The 18,869-nt window shown below is 38.8% G+C and overlaps 1 protein-coding gene and 1 pseudogene across 1 annotated transcript; both read right to left on the bottom strand.

The window, feature by feature from the left end:
* Window positions 1-507: 507 nt before the first annotated feature.
* On the bottom strand, window positions 508-5,570 carry LOC139958361 (uncharacterized; annotated as a pseudogene).
* A 949-nt stretch (window positions 5,571-6,519) lies between these two features.
* LOC139960983 (transmembrane protein 231-like) lies at window positions 6,520-13,794 on the bottom strand. The gene is made up of 7 exons (XM_071959734.1): window positions 13,546-13,794; window positions 12,206-12,369; window positions 11,671-11,799; window positions 10,510-10,653; window positions 10,196-10,277; window positions 9,678-9,783; window positions 6,520-8,625 (listed from the first exon to the last, which is right to left on the bottom strand). Exons 1-7 carry the CDS (start codon window positions 13,682-13,684, stop codon window positions 8,457-8,459), a joined length of 933 nt encoding a protein of 310 aa, XP_071815835.1. The 5' UTR covers window positions 13,685-13,794; the 3' UTR covers window positions 6,520-8,456.
* Between the last annotated feature and the right edge of the window lie 5,075 nt (window positions 13,795-18,869).

Raw genomic sequence — 18,869 nt, 5'->3', positions numbered from 1 at the left:
TTAAGAACATCTGCCATGATATATACCGTCACAGATCGCCTCATTATGATCCACTTAATTCTGTAAAACAGTTCATTCAAATAGTCGTGTCTAGATTGATAGGAAGAAGACATTGAGATGGGGTTTTCATCTAACAGCTGCAGGCGTTTTCTTTTGGTCTTCTTACATTTGCGGCGATGGGAGAGCGGACGTAGATTATTTTCGTTAATTATTAATTTTTTAATTTATTAATTTATTATTTCTTCCCTCTTCTTTTCTTTCTATTTTCTTGATAAAAGAGAAACGGTCGACATCTCATGCAGTGTTGCAATATTCCGAACAAAATTTGTGTCCGCAAAATGAAAGAGCTACAATATTCATGGAAATCGTGTTATTCACTGAGTTGCACATTAACCTTTAGCTTCCCTAACACAATTCAGGCTACGAACCTGTTGTGATAATATAAAACACAGCGAGTGGTGTGCTGATTTAATTCAAGATTAAGAGAATACACGTCACAACGGTAGGTCTTATTATATAAGCTCTTGCATATAATTCTAAACAACAAGTCACGATAATAGCATAAATTATTTTAATTAATTCATTATCTTCAAATTTTATATAAAGCATCATATTTTCAGGAAATATCATAAATCACCAATTTGACCCGACGTCTTTTCTGCAATAAGCCATGCTTTCCACTTTATTATACGGATTGTACGGGTAAGTCAACGTAACTGTCCGTGAGAGTGGTCCCTTATGAGAATATCTCGATTTCACGTTCGAAGGGAGCGGTCTATAAAACAAATAAAATAACATATGGAGAAGATCGGTCTGAATTATCTATACAAAATGTATGAACTCAACAATGCGTGGGTTCGACAGTACGTGTATATAGGCTATTCGGTATGACTGTCTATATACTACGCCTTCAACTGGCCTATAACTATCGACAGTAGGAATAGATGCCTACACGTGAACTTGAAATATGATACGTGAACTCATCAATTCATGGATTCGACTGTTCGTATGGTGTTGACATGACTGTCCACAGTACAGGACTACATCTAGGCTACGACTGTCGAGAGCATAGGCCTACAGTTACTAATGTTCGACAGTATGTAACAATGCATGGATTCGACTGTATATATGTAATGGCTAATGATATGACTGTCGACAGTATACAGGCCTACATCTAGGCTACGACTGTCGACTACGCAGGCAGGCATATAGGAACTAAAGTTAGACAGTATGCATGAACGTAACAATATATGGATTCGACAGTACGTATATACTCACTGTCGACAGTACAGACCTACATGTAGGCCATGACTGTCGAATGCATAGGCATTTATGAACTAATACTGGACATTATGAATGAACCCATGAATGCATGAGTTCGTACATGTATATGCTATTTGTATGACTGTCAACCATAGAACTTCTATGCTGTCAACAGATTTGTGTAACTCTTAGTCCACTACTCGATATTGTAAGGAACTAGACACATGACTAAACTATCTACTGTCAATAAAGTGAGCCTTAACTACCTGTACGCTGCAGACATGGTGGATAGGATGTCAGGTTTACGCGTCGTTATCATTGGTTCGTACTTGAGAGGCGATCTGGGCAGGAAGCCAGCATATCCAGGACACTGTCGAACACTAGAAGAATCAAAAAAATGAAATATTAATAAATTCATGGCAACCAGGATAATACTAGCAAAATATGATAAATATAACAATCATTAAATATTAGGCAAATATAATGCGTATAAGCTAGGATATTACTATGTGAAAATGATAGATATAGCATTCACTGAACATTAGCCTAATGTAAGTCTCATCCGGGTGGACACCGACGAACATTATTAATTAACATTAATTGAACATTGTTAAAACAATCAAAATTATTGTATATATATATATATAATATATAATATGATATATATAAATATAATATACGGTATATGTATTTATATAATATACATATTGATATACATATATATATATATAATATGTAATTTTCAACAACAGAAAATGGCTTGAATATTTCCAGAAAAACTATTTAATCTCCTTGGAGGGTAACCGGGATTGCAATGAGAGATGACTTATCATCAGCCGATTCCCCAAATAATTTTCATAAATTGCAACAAAAATTCTCGACTTACAAGGTTTTTGTCAGAGTTTCACTTTCACATAGCTTATGGATTTCTTCAATCTGAGACGAGAGATTCTTGACGATGTTTCTTCTATGTGTGTGACGAGAAATAGTAACATATATTAACATATAGGCTATCTAGGCATAGAGCATTTAAAGTAATGGTCAATGAGTTTAATAAGGTCATTCTCACTGAACTTACGAGATTTCTCAGAGACAAGATGACTTTGAATGTCTGGTTCACCGGGCCCCCTTTATTATGTCTTCGCTTTTCTTTAATTATATTATGAAAAATGAGAATAATTAATTATTTATCCCGTATTTTCTCGAATCCCTCAATTGACCCCGGGATATACTCCATTGGCCCCCCCCCCTCCCTCACCATATTGTCATAGGAATGATTCATCACGAGTTCCTCGTAAAGATCATTATATTTACGTTTTATCCAAATATTATGACGAACTGTAGGTCAATTTGTGTCGCAAATAAGGGAAATTACCTTGTTGTTGTATTCTCATTCACGCTATTCTGTTGTATTCTCATTCACGCTATTCTTCCTTCCAAAATGATTTCTGGTTTGACATCGATCCCAAACACAAGCTATGTTTTGCCATACTTTAGGGCGTTCTTCCAGCAGACGAGGGCGGGTCGTAACAGTGTTGGACTTATCCCCAACGCCTGACAAACTACAAACGATCTGTAAATTTAATGAAACTTAAATGTAATTAGAACAGTAGCAAATCAGTATATCAAATAATCATAGAGGCTTATTGGGTAACATGAATAAAATAATTGAAGCACAAAAAATAATCAATAGCGCCAAATAAAATCAATGACTTTTAACATAAAAAGTTGAGGAAACCATAGCAGCAAGCGATAGCGCTGCAATCATAACAACAATAAGCATGTAGTCATAGCAGCAAATTAGAGCAAGTAGTCATATAAAAACAAATAAAAGTAATCGATTATAGCATTAAATGATATGAAGCGATCATAGCAGTAAATAAAATCAGGCAGTCATAGCAGCAAATGGCAGCAAGCGGCCATTGAAGTACATAAAAGCAAGCAGTTATAGCAGTAAATGAGAGGAGGCAGTCATAGCAGTAAATTAGAGGAGGTAGTCGTATCAGCAATTGAAAGCAGGCAGTCATAGCAGTAAATGATAGCAGACAATCATAGCAACAAATGAAAGCAGGCAGTCATAACAGCAACGATATGACGCAATTATAGCCTTACAGTAGACATTCATGGTAGCGAAGGAATTCAAAGAGGAGTAATAGTTAATCAAGATGCTACAAGACAAACATAACAAACATAAACAATACAAACACAATGAAAGTCAATTGTGTTAGCTCAGTGGTTAACACCGGTGCATTTCAATCATAAGGTCCCGAGTTCGAGTCACTCCAAGATTAATGTATGTCGTCCAGTTACAGAGTTGTTGACAATTAACAATTCATAATCATGGACGTTAAATATGAATCTAAGAGACTGACTTCGGTCAGCTTGCTGCTTATAATGATGGCTTCTTCGCGAGTTCCTGCTTGCAGGACGATCTAAAATACATACATCCACAAATCAAATTGACCAATTAAGATTTACACAAGAATGATACTATCCTTGATCTCAGTGATTTTAATCAAAATTCAAATCAAAATCTGTTATACCGGATGATTACAGCTATAGGTCCATCTCCCATGTGGAATCTTCAGATCCTATGGCCGTTCCACTTACCAGGACGACAAGTTATAACGTACATTCAATGACTCACTCAGATCGAGCACTTATTTAGTAAACGTAGGACGATTGTAGGCACACTAAAGGTATTCTTATTTTGTGGACCGTTTAATGTGCCTGCTAATGTGCTATCGATCCACGTTACAATATGAACTATTACTACTTCTTGTAATTTGCTAAGAAATTATACCATAATCATCTGAAGCTCGTCAATTAAAGTGACTTAACAAGGCTAATATTCTTGCCTAAACTCATCCTTTAACCATCTATCAGAACTCATATATATTTTTCTACGTTAGGCTACTCAGTCCGCTAGGCTTGATTTCAGAGCATATCGCTCTTTCGATATATCAATGAGCAACAACAAAAAAACTCAAACCAACTTTTTTTAAGAGCGCTGAAACTGCATGTTGATAAAAAAAAAAGGACAATTGGCTCAACTGAAAGCTTTCATTGTGATCTTTTTTTTTTTGGTGGATGTGTATTATACCGTTACTGAGTAAACTCACTTTGGGAATTGGCAGATGTGCGCCCTGCATAGCCTTTTCGTTCGTGGTTGACCAACGAAACTTAAGACACAGCTCATTTAACTGCTCAGTGGGTACAAACTCCTCATCGGTATCCCTCTCGTCCTCACTTTCTTCCGCTTCTTGCTCCTCTTCTCGTTTCGACGAGCCGGTGAGTTCTGGCAGTGAGCAACCAGTCTTTGCAACTTTGGCGGGCTTTGTCCTTTGAGAGCTACGAGCTGAGGTTCCGACGATGATTGGTTTATCGGTCAAATTTCTGACATGTTCGGAAAAGTAATAATGTCTTATCACATGAGTATAAATTACAGAATTGTAATCAATATATTGTGCTGGTCGGGTTTTGTACGTAAAATTAAGACATATGCATGTTAATGTTTGTTCCCTCCCGGCACTGAATCGCTGGTTATACCCTCCCACATTGAGTCTTCATGGCAACACAATAACTTATGTTATTCGATGTCAAATTTGCCTCTCAACTGAAGATTATAGCTCATTGGTTCAACTTATTGGGGACAAAAAAGGAAAGGAAGATAAAGTTCAAAGTTATTCCTCTTTCATACATCTGTTTTGTTGCTGAAAACAAACAACAAGAAATGTATGACAATGCTGCAGATGCCAGGGTGTTTCGTCCCTCGCAGCCGGGCCCCATAAAGCTCCGGATTCCTCATTTGGAGCCCATACACCCACCAACAAATAACAGCTAGTGTATACCCATGGACCCCCCCCCCCATCCCCAACCACATCAGAAATATATCCTACATCTCTGTGGTGGAGAAGAGTACAACGATTTATTTGCCCGAAATAGTCTTTTCAGATTCTGAAATAAAATTTCAGCAATTCTTGTCTATGGTCCTACAGATATGCTTAAAAAGGAAAGGCCGACCTGATGTTACAGACTTGTCCCTGAGCTAGCTTTTCCCAACGTCGATGCGGTCCAATTGGCTCAATCGGGAATTTTCTCGGCTGTAATTTAGGGACGTCACTCAGAACAATAGACGGTATCTGGTGGAATTTAATCGGTGGCAGGACAAGGCCTTTTCGTCTATAACTCAAGTTGTAATTAGTTGCCTCAGATGGCTGGAACTGATCGCTGTCCATTGCAGTTTATACGTCGTATAACAATGATCTTTAGCTGTATCCTTCTAGAGCCGCAGACTTTCACGTGTTGCTAAGACGCTTCAGAAACTGTTTCGTCACTATGTGTGCTTACGTGCGCACGTACACACCGATGAACGCGCGTATGAAACGTGCACACATATTTTTCAGTGAGATAATGATACCGTCGTACGCGGCTGTCGCTGGAGTTGCGCAGTAAACCGGGCGTCGACGTTACGTGATATTATACACGTAAGAGATATGTTACAGGGTAATTTCGGTGCACGCGTGTGCGATCGTCAAGGTTGAGTCACTGGAATAGCAGACTTACTGTTGATATTTGCTTCTCATGCTAACGATTTTTCTGGAGCTTTTTTTTGTCTGGAGGCTAATGATATGTGGTCACATATTTGCGTAACTTGGAAATATCTTTTCTTTGAAAACGCACTCGGTGACGTGAGCAGTGAAGGAGTGTTGTTGGGAGGATACATACTTGTAGCTCTTATTTTGCAAAGAAAGAAAGGAGAGGAGAGGAGAGGAGAGGAGAGGAGAGGAGAGGAGAGGAGAGGAGAGGAGAGGAGAGGAGAGGAGAGGAGAGGAGAGGAGAGGAGAGGAGAGGAGAGGAGAGGAGAGGAGAGGAGAGGAGAGGAGAGGAGAGGAGAGGAGAGGAGAGGAGAGGAGAGGAGAGGAGAGGAGAGGAGAGGAGAGGAGAGGAGAGGAGAGGAGAGGAGAGGAGAGGAGAGGAGAGGAGAGGAGAGGAGAGGAGAGGAGAGGAGAGGAGAGGAGAGGAGAGGAGAGGAGAGGAGAGGAGAGGAGAGGAGAGGAGAGGAGAGGAGAGGAGAGGAGAGGAGAGGAGAGGAGAGGAGAGGAGAGGAGAGGAGAGGAGAGGAGAGGAGAGGAGAGGAGAGGAGAGGAGAGGAGAGGAGAGGAGAGGAGAGAATATACCCACAATGGATCATTTTGGCCATCAAGGCTACAGAAATATTCCATCACATCAGAGAAAAACAGAAACACAATAAGATGACTGTAATAATTAAATGTAATAAAACAAACTGAAATATGTACACAATTTGACAATGACTACAAAGTTTCAAGGTGATAAAGTTGTTAAGATGTCCTTAAGATCAAGGGGAATCTACCACACAGGGGCAGATCAGTCAAAGAGGCTACTGACTCAGTGATATAAATGGCGACATCGCCAGGCCTTTCACAAAAGGGGGGGGGGGGCATTGGGTTCCTCAATGGAAACTGGCATTTCCTGTACCACACCATTTTGCTTCTTACATGATACAATTTTGCCCAGGTCATTATGGGTTAGATGTTTCAATTCCTACCCTTTAAATCTCCTGGGCCAATCGGTCAATTGTTTTTGCTCATCACTAACCCTTCCAACTTGTGGAGGGATTGTCTCTGTTTGATCAAGGTGATATTGTGATGTTCCTTGAGCACTGTTATCGGTGGATATGTCTGCGCTTTATAATTCCTCAAAATGATTACTAATATTAAAAACCGTAAGTCATCGATATACCCCTTGCTTCAAGCACATTTCAGTCTTAGTGGCAAACTTCTCTCTTTGAAGAAACAAACATTTCACAAGTTTCTTTAAATTGCTTGTATTTAACTTATACACTGGGGTATAAACACAATACAGACAAGGAATCAGAGGGGGTGGGGAGGGGGGGGGGAGGTGGTAGTACACACTATTGCCCTCTCCCATCACTTCACCCTCACACAAAAACTAAAAAGTAATTAAGTACAACCTTGCCTTTAGTCCTATCTGTAGACCTTACTTTACTCTTCATATGCCTCAGAATGGAGGATTTGGCATATCAAAGTTTTAATAATGTCTTTAGAAGTGTTGGTGCAGGTAACCCCCGACCATGGAAGTGGGCTTCAATGACAGGGCCACGTCTGCTCCTTCATACAGTCTTAGATCCACCCCTACTATATGTGAATTGTGCATGCACACTAGCAATGACCCACAAGTCATATTCTTCTTCCTTTCAAGGAGTGGTCCTGAAGTTGCCTGTTGTTTCAGGTGGAAAGGTAAAGCTAAGCCACTATTAAAGGAGGCGTCGTACACCCAGCTTGGTATGTACAAACTATAACATCTGAGTGTACCTCATTTCTATGAAGAAAAACCTGTACCCATGATGATCCTATGTATTAATAATATATATATAGGCAACAATAATATAAACCCTTCTCATCGTAAAACAATATCAACTCAGTGACAAAGATTTGATGTTAATACTCTAAACTGCCTCCATTGACTTGGGACACTTTCATCATAGACCTACATCGATACCTCTCGAAAGTCACATTGTCCCCGCAGAGCCCTGACAGATATTCTAAAGTTATAGTGGATTCCTTACAGATCTACACTGAGTAAAAAGACCTCTGTAAGCTGTATATAACCACTATGTATTGTTAGTAACCCTAATAAAGGGGAACAGGGACCATTAAATTTGCTAGATATGCTAAATGACTACAATATTTTTTTATCAAAAACTTTTAACCCCACACGTAGTACTTTTTCAATGGTTTTCATAACTTTCAACCTTTCAATCAAACGTGGGTAAATATGCTTCATTTTGTGGGGCATCATAACTTCCCCCTTCCCCCAATCCCATTGTCCAGAGCCATCCAGAATAGTCCCCCACAGATATGCAAAGCTAGCAGTACATCAGTCTTGTCATGTTATGGTGTGATGGCTACCAGGCCCACAGAAATTCCTTTAAGATGATGGTAGAAGTAAAGCAGGGATCCACTGAGAGGAACTTAGAGATAACCTCATTCATATCAGCAGCGGACAAAATTGAACGGTCTTGTAGACCATTATTTACTTTCCGTGTTATTTACAAGACTAAATTCATGGCTTTATGGATTCATTGCAACAGCAGTGAGGCATCGATACTGTCTTCTGGTGTGTAACGGACCAAACGGGTTAGATCTTCTCTACATGGCATGGTTCTTGGAAGCAGACGGTCTCTCGATAATCGTGGTAATGACTTGGTTTTCAAACACAAACATTTTAACTTTCTCCATAAGAAAGACAAAGATTACGAGGACCGATAGATACTGGATCCATCCCATCTTAATGGTCTGCCAAAATCCTGGAATATATGTATGATACAGGTTAAGGAAACTTCCTTTTTCAGAATCTAGCAGTGATTTTAGAGTAAACATAAACTCAGCGACTTAAGATGCTTCATGTCATGGAATGCAAGCCGTTCGACACAACCTCACAAAATAGTTGGACGAAACGAAGGAATGAAAATGTCGAAAAAGTATGGGGAAAAATATTGGGGAAATAGAAGGAATAGGTAGGCCAACAATGGGGCAAAATAAAAGGGACAAGGAATCCAAAATTGATCCATATTTACACCATACAATTTTACAAAGATAGATTTGTATGCAAACACATGCCATTCAAACTTAGCAAATGGAATATTTTTTGTAAGCATGGTTTAAAAAACTGTTACATACAATCAATCAATTTGTCAATCAATCAATCAGATTTTAGAGGTTTTGTTGTTGTTAGGTTTTCCAATCCTAGTGAACATGGTTAAAAAAACTAATAATATGATCAATCAATTTTTCAATCAATTAATCAATCAATCAGATTTTGGAGGTTTTGTTGTTGTTAGGTTTTCCAATACCTATTGAACATTGTCAAAAAACTGATACATATGATCAATCAATTTGTCAATCAATCAATCAGATTTTGGTGTTATGCTGTTGTTAGGTTTTCCAATCCCTATTGAACATGGTTTAAAAAAACTGATACATATGATCAATGCATTTGTCAATCAAACAATCAGTTTTTGGAGGTTTTTTGTTGTTAGGTTTTCCAATCCCTATTGAACATTGTAAAAAAACTGATACATATGATCAATGAATTTGTCAATCAATCAATCAATCAGATTTTGGAGGTTTTTGTTGTTGTTAGGTTTTCCAATCCCTATTGAACATTGTCAAAAAACTGATACATATGATCAATCAATTTGTCAATCAATCAATCAGATTTTGGGGGTTTATTGTTGTTAGGTTTTCCAATCCCTATTGAGCTCTGGTATACGACACTGTTACGGATTAATGAGCTATGCATCTGGTATATTTCCTGTCCTATTGCTTAAATAGATGTACAAACACCGACGGTCAAGACGTAAAGGATATATGATCAGCTCCTCTGGGTAGCTGACAGATCCTGTAATTATAAACGGTTGCCCAGCTCCTCGACCAGTCTGCCATATCGGATACTTGCAGTCAAAATATGTGCTCACTGTTCAAACAAAAACAAAAATAATTAAAAGGCAAATTTAAGTCAACGTAGCGGGTTGGATAATTTCATATAAACCACATTCTACCAGCTTTAACTCTTGGTACTAGTAAAGTGCAAGTAGGTAGGGAAAAGTTTTTCTTTATATCCACAAAGTGCAACGGATAATGAAAATATCAACTTCAGTCCTGATTCTTATATGCAAATTCGGGATAGCTAAATAATAAAGTGTGGTATGTCTAGACTAAGCTTTATTATTATACAGACTTTGTGAAGGCTTAACACCATATTATTTTTATAAAGATCTGGACCCTGCAAAAAATATTTAAAAATTGCATGAACCAAAGAAGATAAAATTGAATCTTATGCGCAAATTTAAACATGACAATATATCATTAATGAAATAATCTCTCACCGTTTCTGCTCAAATAGTTACTAAATATGTTTGAGAGTGTGTAGTCCTCTACAAAGACGCTGTTTTCGTCTATTATTGCAACCTGCAGGCAAAAATAACAAATAGCGAACATGTCACAAGAACGAAAGCTAAAAATCCAAAATTGGTCGGCTGTAGCCTCTATTGGCTCAACTTTTACTTCTTTGAAGTCTGAACACCGCATGCAAATAGATAGATACTATTCACATCTCAAGCAGGAAAACCAGGTATGTAATGTTTTGATACAATGCAATCATCAGTTCGCTTGGTGAAAACTTAAAGACATAAAGACTTACATTATATCTTGTATCACTGCCTTTATGTGCTAACGGTTGTTTCAGCTGTAACCTGAGATCTCCTTCAGCTACAAACTTGGCTCCCGCAGCAAACGATGCACGTTGAATGAAGGCCATCGACTCCATATGAAGTGTGGAGAAGCGCTGTAAAATGAAAGATTCAGGACTGCTAAAGCAAATGCATAAATGCCAATTTTTAGGGCACTTTACACTATCTTTGTAAATAACCTTTCTAGCTTGACCAACTAATTATTTCAAATCTTTTAAAAGTGGAATTTTGACTTTGTGTTTTGGTTTTCAACAACTTACCTTTCTGTGATAAATTACGTGTTTTTTAAATTTGTTTATACTCTAAATACAAGTAGGGTTACGTGCGAGGTAAAGATATCCTTATTTCAATTATTATCATCAGTACACAATACGCTGTAAAAACTGATTTGAACTACAGAGATGGTATCCCTATCTTGAGTTTGAGAAAGATGTGTTGTGGTGCTGTACGTTACACTTCTTTTTCTTACATTTATGACATCACAGTCACTTTCAATAGGATTGACCATGTTATAACTAACCCTGTTAGCAACAAATAGACTACTGTAGATGGTCTCTTCTGTCAGACACTTTCCTTAAAACCATCAAACTTGTTTCAACAATCCTACCAAAGATGGCAAAAACCTAGGCAAACGGGGGGAATTCAAACAATTTCACAAGGTTTGTGAAAAATTCTCAAACAATTTCATAAATTAGAAGTGCCTCTCTATGTTATTGAAAAGTTAAAAAAAATTGCCATATTGTTATTTCAAAAGGACCATCAGCCCCTTTGTAGAGTAAAAATAAAAGCTAGTATGCAAAAGTGTTGGTTGGTGAAGAACATTCAAATCATGGAATTTGTTAAACAGAATAACAGCACAAAAGGTCAATATTTTCAGGACATTTTGAGGTTATCACACAGTTTGTTTTCTGAGATGAAAGTCACATGTCCCACTGCCCTTCAAACTTTGTGTCCTCCCCACCTCCCCCCCCCACCCCTCCTACTATTTTACACCCTCTGGTACTATGCACATTCAAGATGTCAGGGTGAGACATTAACATCAGGATTTAAATTAATTATAACCCTCCACATTAAAGATAAAGAGTTATTCTTTTCATTACCCTCCTACTTACATTTAATTTGTAATCGAAGACGAGGATCATCTCCACTGACACAACATCCTGAGAGTCAGAAACTGGAACTTCCAGATTAAAGTGAAGTTTATCACTTTTTCCATCTCTGTTCACATCTTCTTCTCTTGTCTGAAAATCAACAGTGGTTCATTCATTTCTGTTTACATGTATGCTCACAACTAGTAGTTTTGAATGTAAACAAATACTTGTAAACAAATGTTTACCTTATCATATCCCACATCAACACTCATATTTACAAATATGGATAACAGCAATGGTTTCTAAGACATTTCCTCCCATGAACATTAGGTTATATATGTAATGATATGGATGGTACAAAATGAAACAGGAAAAATCACATCGAAGAGAATTGATAACATTGCATAAACAGAAACAATTTCAAATAAATATCATATGTGTAGCATTCATAAACTGCATACTAGTTTTGAAATTGATCAATTAATCTAACATCAAAGCATGAATTGGTAGAAGCATAGTATACTCTGAGGTAAGAAAAAGCTCATGTTCACTTTACCTTCACGACTGGTATGATAAGATGACTTTGCTCCAACAGATTAAAATTTGAATAAGTACTCCATGTCACATAAGAACCATCTCTCATTCCTAAAACAAGCAAAATTCCATGCTTAAATACAACGCTAGGCTGTTCTCGGTAAAAGGCCTCCCTTATCCAAAATCCTGTAGAGATAGTGAGGAAGAAATCTATAGATGAATAACTACTTACAAAAGCCCTTTGAAAGCTACATTTAAATTTGTACAAGATACTTGGTGCTGGCACAAGTTGGCATATAGCTGAAAGCAGCATTCTTTTAGAATTAAGCGATGAGCATCCAATTTTTTCAGATTTGAAGGAGCTAAAAATCACTATTCGACAATCTTTCTTCTGTTTTATATTCTTTAAAGGTGGCTATTTGACTGAAACAAAAGATTCATTAGGCCTAGTTGGAAGAAAACAAAATTTGGTTAAAAAAAAGCCTTGTTCAACAAGCACTACACACTCCAACTTTCAGCACAAGGTAGTACAAACGGCCTGTGACACTTGCTACAATATATTACTTGCTACTTATAGGTCCACGGGTGACTACGTAGGTAACTTAAGCCTGATTAAGAAGCCTTGGTCCTATTGATACACCTATAGCTTTAATCATACAGAAAGTTACCATAGGCCTTCGTAAGTACCATATTGTAAAACTAACATGAGATAGCAATACCTTCCAACTCTACTGGTTTTACTTTGAGACTCCAGTTCTATGTATATATTCAAATCTCAATAGCAAAATTCTTTCACCGTTAAAACAAATCGGATAGGCTACAGAACTTTTGGAAAGTCAAAGAAAGTTGTCAAAGAATACAATGCTGAACACAAATAACTTGTTAGAATGTGAAAAACAGGAATTTTATTAGAATTTGGAAAGTTTATTAAATCTCCGTTTTAGGCACCAATCTCCATGGTTATTTATTTAGGCCAAAACTTAAGTTAGGCCTATTTATTTTTTTACATTTTCAAATTTAGTCTTACGAAGTAGTCTTACTCTTACTGTCCACTCTTACTAGTCTTAGGGGCACTGGTGGATCTGGTTTGTTACTCATGCTTAGGTCTCGGCTTGACTTGCTGTTACATTTACAGTACTTAGCAGGTCTAGGCTAGAAATAGAATTAGTAATAATTTATTAGTTGACCGATGAAACAATAATATTATTATGCCCGTTATTATCCTAACGAAATATGCTATAGCCGTTATAGGCCTAGTCTACGCCTATGTTATTAGTACTAGCGTTGTGTAGTTACGCTTTAACAGGCTAATCAAATAGTAATATTCGACGGTTGTGAAATGACTGAGAAAAGACATCAAACCTTCACTACGATATGCAATCAAAAGTGGTGGTATCACGGTCAAAATGAACACAATTATCATGAAAATAGTGCCTCTGGTGCATAGACTAGCCCTGTATTTCACTAAAACTGGATGAGAATGCAGTTCCACGACAGCCATCTCCAAAACATTGCATGTGACTGCACAGCTAGCGTTAGAAAATCTACGGAGCGTGAGTTTCTTATTCGCTAAAAAATTGTGCTTGTGGGGAATCCATGGTGACCGTATTTCAACCAAGATTTCAACATACACCGAGGATGCAACCTGTAGAGCTCAGTGTGCATAGCAAATCCCCTTCAGGATAGGGAAGGGGGTGTGAGGGGTTAGATGCGCGTTCACAAAATAACGAGCAAAATGTCAGGAAACAGGAATAATAAAAGGAGAAGTATGGGTACAACGACAGGTTTATTTCGGCAGTATGGCAGTCGGTTAGGCTATGCGAGAAAAAAGGAGAACAAAACTAACATTTAAAGGGTGTGAAGACTCGCGCAAAAAGAAACGTCTAATGCCGGTAATCTGACCTAGTTTCGAATGAGGTGTAACAGAAGTGTTAAACACCACCATCGATCCCAGAAAATACACACACAGCTTCCTACCGTCGGTAATTAGACACTAGTGTACAGTCAGTACATACAGTTGCGGTCAATACCCACAGCACAGTATACAAACGATATAGAGATGTACATCTCAGGTCCAGCTTAAGATAACAAGGTATCACGTTTCATTACTGTCTGGATTTTGTAGCGACACGAACAAAACGTCACTTGCGAGCAACAGAAAATAAACTTCTTCAGATGGCCGCACGCGGTTTGGGCGAGTCTTCGATGCCTTTAAGGCTTTATGGTAGAATGTATGCTATACGAGAAAGGTGGAATGTACAAAGCAGCTCAGTTTTGGTGGTTGGTTATGTTTTATGATGGGAAAAATCGAGAAAAATGTATTTTTACCAGAATAAAAAAGTCCAAAAGGATATTACGGTGGCTGTGGCAATGGATTGGATAAAAAAACATGGTGGAAACTTCCTGCATAATAAGGTCAAACCCGTATATATATATATATATATATATATATATAGGAATAACGGAAAAACTGTTAAACAACTATATATGCTGCATTTAGAGAAAGGCTGGATCTCGAGTGAGATACAATAATTGAATTAGGTAAGTGATTGGAAGTAAAACAGCCAATGTTTGGTTTTTGCAGAGCTTTCGAGCAAAACTAGCTCTTCTTCAGTGCATGATCACCGAAAGTGACAAGGAATAGCAGGAATTGAAACTGTTTTATAGAGAAGATGTCGGCATGGTTGTAAGGGCAAAGCGACTTACTGATTTCTGCTGAACTGAGCAGAAGTTTTAGAAATTCGGATTATTTTAATCCGCGTCGGATTATTTTAATCCGATTCCGTCGTAATTGTAAAGGAATTGTTTTGGTTTATCTGGGACGGCAAATCGTTTCTGATGTTTAAACCGAATGGTGCCGTGGTCTTTAGGTTTAGTTCCCAGAAATTTTCTTTCGCTTTCCTAGATTTATCTGTCCAAGAATCGTTCTGGTCAATGGCAATAACACGCAAATTTTCAATTGAATGATTTTGGAGATTGAAGTGATTTGCAACAGGTTGGTAGATCTTTTTTGTTTTGATCGCCGATCTATGTTGTGTCATTCTCATTCTAAGAGTGTTTTTTGACTCTCCAATGTATTTTAAGTTACAAATATTGCAGTAGATGAGGTAAATGACATTTTTGGATAGGCAGTTAATTTTGTGCCGAATTTGGAACGTGCGTTTGGTTTGGTTGCTCTGAAAGGCCCCGGTCGAATCGACAAGTAAGCACGTTTTGCAATTTTGTGTACAGGGCGATGATCCTGTAGTTTCTGTTTTGCTTTCCCCTAATGGGGTGTCATCCCGAAAGGATGCCCGAACTAAGATATCCCGTAGGTTGTTGGGTCTTTTAAAGGCGATGACAGGTAATTCTGGGAATACTGATTTCAGGCGTTCGGTGCCTTGAAGTAGGTGAAAATTCTTCTGAATGATATTAGCCAGTGGTGGGAGACCAGGGTGGAATTCAGTAACCAATGGTACCCTTTTGGAACTGGTTTGACGAGTTTTGTACGTCAATGTTTCGGTACGGGGTTTGTTTTTAGCCTTTTTGATGGCATTTTCAATAGTACCCCGAAAATACTGTCTGTTTAGGAGGTGTTGTGACAGTTCTTTGGTGCGTGAATCAAAATCGACTTCAGAGGAGCAAATGCGTCGAATGCGCAACGCTTGACTGTACGGAATATTTCTGGTACAGTGACGTGGATGGCAACTGCTTGGTAAGAGGTAGTTGTGCTTGTTCGTGGGTTTATTGAACAAGTCTGTTTTGAGTGAACCATTTTGTAGGCTCACGGTGGTGTCCAGAAAGTGAACGCCATGTCCAGAAAAATCAGCAGTGAATTTGATAGTGTGATGAAACGAGTTTATGTCATCAATGAAGAGTTTTAGATTTGCCTCACCATGGGTCCATATCATAAAGATATCGTCAATGTAACGTAACCACGTGTGTGGTTTCAAGTTTTGTCGAGATAAAAATTCTTTCTCGAGGTTTCCCATAAAGATGTTGGCAAAAGACGGTGCCATTTTGGTACCCATTGCGGTGCCATGAATTTGGAGGTAGTGTTTGTTGCCAAATACCAGATTATTGTTGGTCAAGATAAGTTGCATTAATTCGGCCAATTCTTTCTTCGTGGGGGTTTTGCCACGTTTCGGTTTGAATGCTTTTGTGCAGGCCGAAATGCCCTCTTCGCTAGGGATATTTGTGTATAACGAAGACACATCCAAGGTAACTAACAGAGAAGATAAGGGAAGATTTTTTATTTCCCCAATTTTCCGGATGAAATCCGTAGTGTCCTGCACATAGGACGGTAGGGCCGAAACGAGAGGTTGGATGAGGAGATCCACGAATTTGGAAATTTTTTCAGTCGCTGTGCCATTACCCGATATTATGGGCCTCCCGGGATGGCCTTCTTTGTGAATTTTAGGCAGAAAATAAAAGCGACCAGGTTTTGGGTCGTTTTCCAGGAGGTTTTGGCCTAACTTGCGGTCAATGGAACCGTTAGAGACTATCTTTTGGATGACTCTTTTCACGTTTTGTGTGATTTCTTGAGTAGGATCAGAATCTGACGAGATCCGTTATCTCGTCAAAACGTCAATTTTCTGAATTTTGTCGTTTTGTCGAGATGGTAGTAAGTGTGCAACTCGTCAATTTGCAGAAAATTGTTGCATTGACGAGATCCGTTATCTCGTCAAAACGTCAATTTTCTGAATTTTGTCGTTTTGTCGAGATGGTAGTAAGTGTGCAACTCGTCCATTTGCAGAAAATTGTTGCATTGACGAGATCCGTTATCTCGTCAAAACGTCAATTTTCTGAATTTTGTCGTTTTGTCGAGATGGTAGTAAGTGTGCAACTCGTCCATTTGCAGAAAATTGTTGCATTGACGAGATCCGTTATCTCGTCAAAACGTCAATTTTCTGAATTTTGTCGTTTTGTCGAGATGGTAGTAAGTGTGCAACTCGTCCATTTGCAGAAAATTGTTGCATTGACGAGATCCGTTATCTCGTCAAAACGTCAATTTTCTGAATTTTGTCGTCTTGTCGAGATGGTAGTAAGTGTGCAACTCGTCAATTTGCAGAAAATTGTTGCATTGACGAGATCCGTTATCTCGTCAAAACGTCAATTTTCTGAATTTTGTCGTTTTGTCGAGATGGTAGTAAGTGTGCAACTCGTCAATTTGCAGAAAATTGCTGCATTGACGAGATCCGTTATCTCGTCAAAACGTCAATTTTCTGATTTTTGTCACGTTACCATCTCGTCAACTCGTCAATTTGCAGATAATTGTCGCTTTGTCAAGTTGGTAACGCGTCCATGCAATGTCCCTTCTACGCTTCATTATGTATATCATCAACCGGGTTCACAGTTTTTCAATCCACGTGCTTTACGTGCTACAGTACTCAGTGTTTCGTGTGTTAGAATGTAAAGGAATGGTTCATGTTGTAGCCCACGTACCACTTCAATCAGGGGGGTAGGAAGCTTCCAAAAAGTGGGGGGGGGGGCACAACATCCGAGGGGCACTTTCTCATTCCACAACCACCACCCGTTATGCTATAAAGCGATACACACCGGCCATATCACTTAAATATATATGATGTGTTAGTATGCTATCAATACTATTATGGTGCACGTGAATAATTTGAATAAAATATAAACAAAGGCTTAAGATATCCAAAAGACAGTTCTTCACCAAAGGGGCACATTTTATTTGCCAGTAGGGCACATTTTCTATTTTGGAAAAAAGTGGGCCACGTGCCCCCATGCAGCCCCCCCCCCGACCCCCTGGCTACAATATAACTAAGTCTAACAAGGGCCAGGTCGATAACGCGGAAACGCGGAAACCGCGGAAACCGCGGAAATCGATAAACCGGGTTCGGTAATAGAGATACCGGGTTCGATATCAACGGTTTCCGCGGTTTCCGCGTTATCGACCTTGCTATATAGCAAGGTCGAAAACGCGGAAACCGCGGAAACGAGAGGAATTTGTCAAGGGAGGGTGACAAAGTCTTTTTTTTTGGCGCATTTCAGCCTATATTCGCCAAAAAGGGGTGCGGGTTTAAGGCTATTTCAGTAAATGTAGGTCGAAAACGCGGAAATCGTACTTTTACAATGGACGAGTTAGATTATTTTTATAAAGACGTTTTTTGAGCGCATTTCAGCCAATATGCGCCAGGAGGGGTGGGAAAGGGCTAAGGTTTTTTTTTTTTATACTAAATGCAGGTCGCAAACGCGGAAATGTTTTTGTACACAATGAATGGCGAAACTAGAGGATTTGTCAAGGCGGAGGGTGAAGAGTTTTCGGCGCATTTCAGTCAATATGCGCCAGGAAGGTGATGGAGTTGTAGGCTTTTCCCCTAAATGCAGGTCGAAAACACGGAAATGTTTTAACAAAGGCGGAACTAGAGGAGTTTGCCAAGGGAGGGAAATGAAATGTGTTTGGCCGGCGCATTTCAGCCAATATGCGCCAGCAAAGGTGTGGGGATGTGGTTTGAGGCTTTTACACTAAATACAGGTCGAAAACACGGAAATGTTTTTAACAAAGGCGGAACTAGGGGAGTTTGTCAAGGGAGGGTGAAAAAGTGTTTTGGCGCATTTCAGCTGTAATGCGCCAAGAAGGGGTGGGGTAAAATAATTTATTTTACTAAAAGCCGGTCGAAAACGCGGAATTGTTTTTTACAATGGCGAAACAAGAGAAACTAGGCACGATGAAGATGTAT

This window comes from Apostichopus japonicus, chromosome 3 (genome assembly GCF_037975245.1).
Source record: "Apostichopus japonicus isolate 1M-3 chromosome 3, ASM3797524v1, whole genome shotgun sequence".
NCBI lineage: Eukaryota > Metazoa > Echinodermata > Holothuroidea > Aspidochirotida > Stichopodidae > Apostichopus > Apostichopus japonicus.
Note: the sequence above shows the minus strand (reverse complement) of the source record. Positions and strands in the feature narration are given on the sequence as shown.

What these genes read in the sequence shown, in the direction of transcription:
- LOC139960983 (XM_071959734.1), bottom strand. Translation starts at nt 13,684, where the DNA reads ATGGCTGTCGTGGAACTGCATTCTCATCCAGTTTTAGTGAAATACAGG. An exon ending in TCTTCGATTACAAATTAAAT is followed by an intron (nt 10,654 to 11,670) that starts GTAAGTAGGAGG and finishes TTCATTTTACAG; the next exon opens with CGCTTCTCCACACTTCATAT. An exon ending in TACCCAGAGGAGCTGATCAT is followed by an intron (nt 8,626 to 9,677) that starts ATATCCTTTACG and finishes CCTGTATCATAC; the next exon opens with ATATATTCCAGGATTTTGGC.